General features: G+C 39.8%; 2 protein-coding genes across 12 annotated transcripts in view; one reads left to right on the top strand and one right to left on the bottom strand.

The window, feature by feature from the left end:
• Positions 1 to 2,695: 2,695 nt before the first annotated feature.
• Positions 2,696 to 6,288, bottom strand: LOC146716901 (transmembrane O-methyltransferase homolog). The gene is made up of 4 exons (XM_085434923.1): positions 6,198 to 6,288; positions 5,824 to 5,946; positions 3,015 to 3,211; positions 2,696 to 2,929 (listed from the first exon to the last, which is right to left on the bottom strand). The coding sequence occupies exons 1-4, from the start codon at positions 6,286 to 6,288 to the stop codon at positions 2,903 to 2,905; spliced, it is 438 nt and encodes a 145-aa protein (XP_085291049.1). The 3' UTR covers positions 2,696 to 2,902.
• A 1,823-nt stretch (positions 6,289 to 8,111) lies between these two features.
• The window catches only part of LOC146716900 (LIM and calponin homology domains-containing protein 1-like), an 83,709-nt gene continuing 82,472 nt past the window's right edge, over positions 8,112 to 9,348 (top strand). For 9 of the 11 annotated variants that reach the window (XM_085469514.1, XM_085469508.1, XM_085469522.1 and 6 more), the window contains exon 1: positions 8,112 to 8,404. In XM_085469514.1, coding sequence (XP_085325640.1) covers positions 8,303 to 8,404 — 102 coding nt within the window. In that variant the 5' untranslated portion in view covers positions 8,112 to 8,302. The remainder of the gene's footprint in view (positions 8,405 to 9,348) is intronic. The other 2 variants (XM_085469545.1, XM_085469555.1) reach the window with 2 other exon arrangements.

Genomic DNA, 9,348 nt, shown 5'->3' with positions numbered 1-9,348 from the left:
TGAACCCATTAAAAAGAGAATTTTGGGGGGAAGTTGGAGGAAGGGGTGTAAGCTGGAGTGGTCATAGAGCCTGGTGTTTACATCTGGCTGTACATCACTATGTACACTAGTGTTACTCTGTAAGCAAGGCAAGGAAATGTTAAATCACTTCTGACAGCTGAGAAATTGACCGCTTCTTGGCTCTTACACTTGTCTTATGGGAAGTAAGGAGGCTTTCTGTGCTGAGAAGTTGCTGGAAGCTAATAAGTGAGCCTTACACATTGTCTATTTTGTGTAGTTACATGCATAAACATGACATTTGAAAACACATCGATATGTTTGTAAGTGACTCAAAAATCCTTCCTAGTATGAAGAAAACCACTATCTCTTTGTGCATTATGGGCTGTTAAGGGAAAAAGAGCCAATGTGCAAATATCAACTTAAAAGACTAAAATGCAAAATACAAATGTAGGTTTGCAAATCCACCAGTTTGTGACTCTATGGTATCTGCATAAGGCCCAAAAGGGTGTACATGAATTAGGGGGGGAATGACCATTTCATTTGTTTGTTATTATTTACAGTGGAGAAAATAATTATTTGATCCCAGATAAATTTGTCAGTTTGCTCACTTGCACGAGTGCCAAATTGGACTTGATCTTATCAAGAAGATAACTTGTTTTATCTAGCAAAGCCGAAATGGGACCGACATCAGGGCAAAACTTGCAGTCAACATCAGCAGGTCGGAGCATTCATGGACGGAGTTTCATTTCAGGATGTAAAACTCACCCTAAGATTGCTGTCTTCTGGCTTAGAGAGGCTAGAGTTAGCTTGAACTAATGAACAGTACAATATATAGCACAGCAAAACACTCGCTTTAGTGGATAAACAACAGGGTCTGATCTGACGGGCAAGTTAGATTATTGTTTTTATATTACTTCAGCCAATGAAATGCCATTTTTTCAATCCACGGTACTTACAAATCGTTTTCATTTGAGCCGTCAATAAATTATTTACTTGTACAAAGTAAGGGTATATACCACTTTCTACAGCCCTAGCCAAGAGCAATGCAAGGCAAAAGGAAATAACCAGATATGTGTAATTTTTGCAGCATTCATCAAATGTTCACCATTGTTGTCAAATATTTATACTTAAGGTATAAAACATGCCGGTCTCTCAGTCAGTGTTTTGGCTGATGGTGTGCCCGAAGCAACAGGATGCTAAATAATAACAATAGTTGTACCCATGTTAACCAGAGAACATTAAACTGATAAATAATGCACAATAGTAAAGATGAAGAAACATTTATTAATCTGCAAGCTGTCAGAGTTTCCTGAAAATCTGTGTTTTTCCTTAAAGTCTAAATCCGCAAACGCAATCATGACTTTTCCTGTGGTATAAAGAAAAGTATCATCTATGTATGAGGTTATTAAGTATTAATGAGGCTTGCCCCATTACCTGTTTTGCTCTTTCTCGGTATTAAGAGTGAACAGTTAAACTGGATAGAGCTTAGGGCTTTGGTTTCAACCAGTTAGGGTGAGAGGAACACGGGTAGCATAATAGTAGTTTCATTCACTGCTCTTCCCCTGACTCTCATTTTCTGTCTCTCTTTAACTGCAGTAAGCTCTCTTCTTATAATTTTACATATTGCGACATTCATTATTCTCTTGTGCAACAGTTGCGACCTAGAATCTAGACCCTCCCTGAGGCTGTGGGAAATATTGCATTTAATTAAATCGTTATTGCACAAATATTATTTATTTATATCAGGCACTAAATTGTCTCTAAACCATGTAATGGCTTTCCAGCTGCGTTGAAAGCCTCAGTAACATCATTACAGACAAATTCAGAAGAAAAAACACTGAATCCCCTCATCTAAGATGTTTGGTGGAACAGTTAATCTTGATAGACGTTAGAGTCACTTAGCAGAAAAGGGAGGAAAAGAACAACTGAGTTCATTTTCTTGTTTGTTTTTGCTTAAATTTTCACAGAAATTCAGCTCATCAACGGAGGAAATATGTGTCAAAATGCATGAAACAAAAAAAACCCCACTAAAGATAAAGTGGATGTATTAATGCCAGGCTTAAATTTCCAATTTAAAGCAAAATAAATATGCATGTATTTACAACAACATGGGTGGCATTCACCTTTAAACGCTTTCCATAACAAACACAGTTCAGGGTCTAGGTTGTTATCTTTTTAAGGCAGGAGTGCCACCAAGTGGTAAGTCTGTGCAGTACATCAGGTAATGTCTTCTCTTTGTTTCTTTTGTTGAGGCGAGGCGGTTGTGTAAGCACCTTAAGAATTTTTTAGGGATGTGCTAAACAATAGGAGGTAGTCATTTGTCTTTTGGGGGCTATGATGTGGAAAAGAAATAAATGAAGAGAAGTAATAAGCTTAAGTAAAGTAGATCATATTTAAAGTATATAACAAATGCTTCTTATTTCTGCCACAGAGGAAACTGTAATATCTTTGGAGACTTTGAAATACTGAGAACAGACAGACTTATAGGATGATTAATATCACTTTTTTATTTATAATAAAATTTTCTCAAAATTGCAGTTCTTTGCCTTATGAGTCATACTAGAGATTATGAAATATTTAACACCCCCAAAATACACCCACATCTTAGCTAAACTTTGCCATTGCAGACTTCCTTTGTACTTCCCTTCCTGTAAAAAATCTCCATCATAAATGGATGCTCAGTTTTGATGCAGTAGGAATCGACTCTTCCTCTGGTGTGATCCAGGACTCCTCTGAGATCGTCGGCTCTTTGATTCCTCTATTCAACAGCACAGTGCAGCCAGATGGGCAGAGGAGCTCCTCTCTCTCCAAGGCCAGCAGATCTAAAAGGTACTGCTGGGAATCGTGGTCCATTAGCACCAGATTTATGCCATCACTGAAAGAATTTAATGTTGGGATGGCCTCAGCTGAGCTGGGTAAAAACCTGGAACTGAGGAGGTTTGGAAAAGTGAGTAATAGAGAGTTATCTTTTAGAGATATTTTAATCATATTCTGGTTTAGAGTCCTCACTGTACCTGGGATTGCTTGAAGCCTGCCACCAGGATGATTTCCTCTCCAAGATCTGCTGTGACTGGGTCCAGCACCACTGTGATCAGTCTGCCTCCATGGGGCAGCAGACGAAGCAGACGGCCAGAGCTGTAGCCACAGTGCATTCTGAGCTCCAGCACCCACAAAGGGCGGACACTTTTCACTACGTCATCCAGTATCTCACCTGAATCCACAGGAACAACAAACTTTATTTCCTTTGCACACACCAGGGAGTATAGTTGACATTTTGGAACATTTTGACATTGTGGAATGTAGAACATATGCACCCAATAAATAAGTTACATTACAATAACTTATATTAATGAATATAAAATACAAAAATGTATTACATAATAAATTAAGGGAATGGTTACTAAACCAAAGGTAGGTACCTGCTGCCATTTCAGCCAAACTTGCTTTTTAGCAAAATATAGTAATTGCAGACTAATAATGTTTAGTAAATGAAAGAAAATTAAATAAATCAAATGGTTTAAAGCAAGTTCACGATTTACCATTGCATTGCTAAATGCTCAGTGTTCAAAGAAAGGTGTTATATTTCTGACTTTTGTGGAAAAAAGCATAAGCAAGTTGGGTAAAATTGCAAGATGTTGTGGTATGAAATGCTCTGCTGTTACGACCCGGCTCAAAGACCGCAACATAAAAAAAAGAGATTAATACCAGAGTGTTAGTGAGAAGAGGTTTTATTTTATAATGGAATACCAGGTTGGCTAAAATGGCTGGTGCCACCAAGGCGACAAGTGAGCTCCTAGGGAACTTGCCTCAGTATGCTTTTATCCTAGTGATGTGACGTTCTGTATCGAGGCTTCGAAGCTTGTGTCGAGTAATGGAGGGGGCGTTTCCGCGAAGCGCGTATCGAGGCTTGCTTCATTTATGGGAGGAGCTGAAAATGATGACGTCCGAAGCCTCGCTGCCCGGCTGTACCACGTGACTGGTTCAGGAAGCGGTTCGAACTTTGCCGCGAGCTATGACAGCGATATAAAACCCTCAGACCCCATTCAAAATGTGGGTGTTTGATGGAGAGTTGCGGTTAGTGAGAGTTAGAGACAGTTTGGAGAGAGTTAGAGACAGTTTGGAGAGAGGTTGGAGGTTTAGGAGAGTGAGGAGAGAAAGTCAGGAGAGAATGGAGCCAGCTAAGAAGAGGAGGATGTCCTCCCCTGTGTGGGAACATTTTGAGCTTATATCTCCCAACAAGGTATGTAAATTTCCACAGAAGATGTATTTTCATAATACTGATGGTGCAATAAAACCTATGTGAAGCTGTCTGTACTTTTGTACAAGGTGAAGTGTTTGCTATGTGCCAGGGAGCTGGGATATAACAACAACACCTCATCCATGCATAGGCACTACAGAGCTTTGCATGAGAATAAGGGGAACACCGATTGTGGAGCAAAACCAGGTGAGCCATCAAATGCCATGATAATATAGCATGCTGTAATGTTACTAAATGATATAACAATATTATACAATGCAATAAGTTATGTGTGTGATATTTATATTTGTGCTTTGTCTTTATTGTCTTTCCTCAGGAGAACAATCTCAAATAGATGAAGACCTGGTTAGCATGGTGGTTGAGGACTCCCAGCCATTTAGCATTGTGGAGGACAAAGGATTCAAAAGATTTGTTAAATCATTAAATCCTAGCTATGTTCTCCCCACTAAAAAGGTCATAAAAGCAGCGAAAATTTAGTTTTTACAGAATAAAATGTGAACAGGCAGGACTGACGCCTCAGTGTGTAGCTGTCCATACCTCAACGTTACAAAAGCACAACTACTGTCCACACCCCAACCACACCTCACCTCACAGTAAATGATCATTTCCATTTTAAGCATTTCCAAATGATCATTTTCCATACTGCCAGTATAAATATACACAGTATACTGCCATCAATACAATATACATGTTTTACACACTCCTTTTGTTGTTGACATTTACAGGCTGTGTGCAAAATGCCACACTCTTCAAATTCATGCCAGCTATTATTTTTATGTCCAGTAGGTGTCCTGCTAGAGCAAATGAAGCTTCATGAAGCTTCGCGTTGGGGTGAACCAATTGGATGAAAAGCTTCAGTGCTTCATGAGGCTTCATCTGCCCATCACTATTTTATCCACACCTGACTAGGTGTGGCCAATTAGCACCAGCTGAAAACATTGAGATGATTAGGGGCTGCAGAGGGACGTAACATCTGCAAAAGCAACATAGTTTGTAGAAACTGAGCTAATGACTGCTACTTTTTATTGTTTTCCTCTGACAGAAGTGGAAAATATCCAAAAGCATGAAAAAAAAAAAAGAAATATTTTTCAGAAGTCTTAAAAGAAAAGGCAATGGGCCCCACGGGGTCTTGATGTCATTATCATGTAAATAAATTACACAACCTTTATTATTTTACCATCAAGTTGCAAATGTAATTGTATATCTAAATAAAAGAGACTGCATCTTATTTATTAACGCGAGCATTCACAAACTTTTTTGCAAAAATATCATCTTTATTAGAGGCCTTATTCGATAATTGTAGCCTACTGCATCATTGCATAAAAATAAACAAATAAATGAGTACAGCCTACATTCTTTATTCATTATATTTAATGATAACCATTATCACATCCATAAACATGTGTTCTTTTTTTTAGTTCAGTTTTTAAAGTCCTTGAAACTATTAACGCAGCTAATTAAAATTTGTGAAATAGCATTTTAAGTAATGAAATAAAATCCATTTGTTCATCCAAAATGAGTAAAAAAAATAGTATTAAATGGTAGACCTATGTCCGTACACTCACCTTGACCGTTCCACTTCAAACCTGCCCACAGGTTGCTTGCATTAAAGCAGGCCGTGAGGATAAGCAGCAGAAATGAGGTTCTTCTGCTGCTGGGTGTCTGGTTGTATGATCTTAGGTAAGGAGCTCATTCAACTCGGAGTAAATAAGTCAGTTGAGATGCTTCGGCTACCTGTATAGGATACCTTGTGGACGCCTCCCAATCCCTGGTCAGGTTTTTCAGGCTTGGGACACAAACAGAGACACGCTGCTGGATAGAGTATGTACGTTTGTATTTATATGTATGTATTATACACGCTCCCTGGTTTGTAAAACCATTCGGGGATAATACCCCCAGGGAAAGCCGAAGACAGGAAGGTCTTGGCACCCCTGCTTACCCTCCTGGATAACGGATAGAAAACTGATGAATGAATGGATAAAGCAGTACTCGCCAAATTTCAATATTGCTCGTCCAGGATCAGAGTCCATCCTGTCAAACACAGGTCATCTTGCCTCTTGTGGAAGTCAAGCAGGTGGTCAGCATAAACGGATCACTTTTTATCTCTCTTACAGACTCTCTGTATGACTAAAGTCCGAAAGACAACACTGTTTGGTGGCATCCATGAAGCAGGCGTGGTGAGTGCACCTAAACTACAAAAAGAACATACAATCGATGGTGCTGTCTGGGAAACTCCTCCTCCTCTCTGTCTGCACCACTGCTTTTTTCCACAAGAGGTCAGCAGAGATGAAGGTTAAGAATGCCAGCAATCATTTGGAAAAAAGAGTCTGTGGGGCTTTGAAAAGTTTCAAGGGTCGTCGTGGAACTGACAAGTCTCAAAGTATACAAGGCATGGGATGCGACTCCAAATGTTTTTGTGCGGAATCTGCCATTTGACGAATAAATAATTTCCCGATGGGTATTTCACTCATTGCTGGTTGTTTTGGCTCCAGGTGGACAGCTGGTAGTACTGAGCAGTTACAACTTCCATTTCAAACACTGATATGGCAGAAGTAGAACTGCCTTAAGGAAAACTCTGACAAACAGATAAAATAGGTGAAAAGAGAATAACCCAACAGTTGCAAAAGCGTGGAAACATTGCTGAACTTTCGTTTGCTTTTATTTACAAAAGTGTTCTTTTTTTTTTTTAAAGACTAACACAATTCTCAGAAGTCTGTAACAGAATTAAACTGATAAATATGAATACATTATATCATAGAGCCTGTAGAGTTTTGTTAATGGAAAATTATGTTAATGGATGAGCATCTGGAGTTTAATGTTGGCCCTCAGTTTCAGGCGCCTTTGCTCGAAATCTGTGCACTTCCTCTTTTCTAAGTTGCCCCACATAATGAAAGTGGGTGTGAGCTCCCCAGCGTGCTGCTGCCCTCGTTGGCTGCCGGTGAAGCGGCGCTGCTCTGTGTATTTTTGGTCGTTGGAGCTAATCATACTGCAGTGTGCAAGTCCATCAGTCCAGCGGAATCAAGCTGACCTAGAACTGCTGGATTATAACCGGAAGCAAAGCACGGTGCCATCAAAATAAGAGCAAACACAACATATCAGCGTGGATGGAAGGCTGTAACCATGGAGATGACCAGCTCTAGAAAGAAATGAAACATACTTGGCAACATATTGTTGAACCATTAATGCTATCAAAATGAAACATTGTATCATATGATCATATGCATCATATGTATGATGTGTAAATCATACATACGTAAATAAATATGTACTTTTTGGGTTTGCATTGCCAAAATAATGATAATGAAATAATGTTTACTTCTGATTGCCATTATGTTTCTTAAGAAAGAGGACTGCGACTTTTTTTTGACTTAATTTAATTTCAAAAGCTGGGTTAGTATATGGTGAATCAATCTATGTAACTGGATATTTATCTTTGAGAAACACATGCTACCTTACCCTGAATGACTGTAGTGTAGCACTGAACTCTGTCAGCCAAAGGTGGGATGTAGAAATTATGACTGAACAGTTACAGGACAGGCATAAACAGAGTTCTCCCTTTAAGCCTGGTTAAAAGTGAGATATTTTTCAATCATATCAGTTTGTGATTACTCTCAGAAACAATGTTCATTTTCTTGCAGCATTGAAAAGAAGTAGGCTGGAATATAAATACATAATTCTAATAGCGATAAATAATGCAATTTGATGGTGGGTTTATACTCAATTTACTGGACTGTATTATTATTTTTGATAAATTTGAATTTCCTGGTCATCCACTAAAGCTTTTATTCTGAGATCTCCCACCGGAATTCCTGTGTTTGACGACTCTCTCTGGCTTGGAAGCTGGTTGTTTGCCCACATACTCTTAACAGGAGCGATACGGGAGCAGCAACTGGTTCGTCCGTCTTACCGGTGCTGCTGCTGCTACAGCACCTTCTACAATCAGGGGAAAACAGACTGGCCGACGCATTTGACGACCAATTTCGGTGGAATAACGCTGCACCAAGCTGCTTTCATACATATCTGCAGGACACAGCTTCTTCGCCAATGGCAAGTCCGGTTGCAGACATAGGACAGTCTCATCAGCATCACCCCGTGAACGAGTCGGCCGCACAGTCCGCGTTTCTGGAGGCGCAGAAATGGATAGAGGTGAGTCACGGAGTACCAGCAGCGAGCCCAAACGCTGTGTCACCTCTCCACCACTTTCCTTCCCTTTCGCGCAGGTGTTTCGTTGTCATCGCATGGCCCTAGTTACTGGTTTGTACCTGCAGCGTCTGCCCCTTTAAAAGGCAGTTTATTTTATTGCTTCGTCACCTGTTGAAAGGTGACAGTAATTTGACTCAGATCCTAAAAACACATCGTCACTGTGTTCCTGTGAAGTCCCCGGGATGGGTTAGAGTTCCCTTGCAGGTGTGCATATTATGTCAGTATGAGCTGTTTAAATTATTATTATGTTAACAATTATCAGTACATATGAGTTAAAATAACTGTCCTCAAAATAAAATGGAAAAAGATAATTCATTCCTATCTGCAATAATACAGAATTCTTCCAAGTGACACTGGCTATTTATTTTGTGCGCATTTTCACCAGACCTTCCTAAATGTTGAAGAAGGCTTTCTGTTGTTTTTTGGTGAGGGCCTGTGTACAGTAGCTTTGGTCGCTATGAGGCCTGGTGCGTGTTTGGCTGCAAACAATGAATGCATCATGTGGAATGGATTTTTGCCTCATTGCGAGCCCGGTGAACAATAATCACACAAACGAGGTTTTGTTCTGAGAGAATTTCAATCACGACACTTGCCTGCCCCCATTGCGTTTGACTTTGTCATCATGCAGTGAGCTGTCCTCCTGTCAGGCTTCAAAACACTGATGACTGGGTGGTTATAATTTGCATGTTGGTCGAGTGCAGGCGTGACTTTGTGTGTTTCCATAAAGGGATAACAGTTCGGAGTGGCACAGCGCTTTTTCTAAAGTTTGTGATTCAGGGTAGCAGGGGTGTAGACTGGGATTATGGGGCCTCTATACAACATTTTTGTCAGTGCTGATGATATGATTTGTGATTTTCTTTTCTTTTTTTTAAACATTTTTTCTGAAG

This window comes from Copadichromis virginalis, linkage group LG2 (assembly GCF_057382275.1).
Source record: "Copadichromis virginalis isolate Kocher_CV1m ecotype Utaka linkage group LG2, C_Virginalis_male_GT1.1, whole genome shotgun sequence".
In the NCBI taxonomy this organism is placed as follows: Eukaryota; Metazoa; Chordata; class Actinopteri; order Cichliformes; family Cichlidae; genus Copadichromis; species Copadichromis virginalis.
The sequence above is the reverse complement of the archived record's forward strand: the minus strand, read 5'-3'. Positions and strand labels throughout refer to the sequence as shown.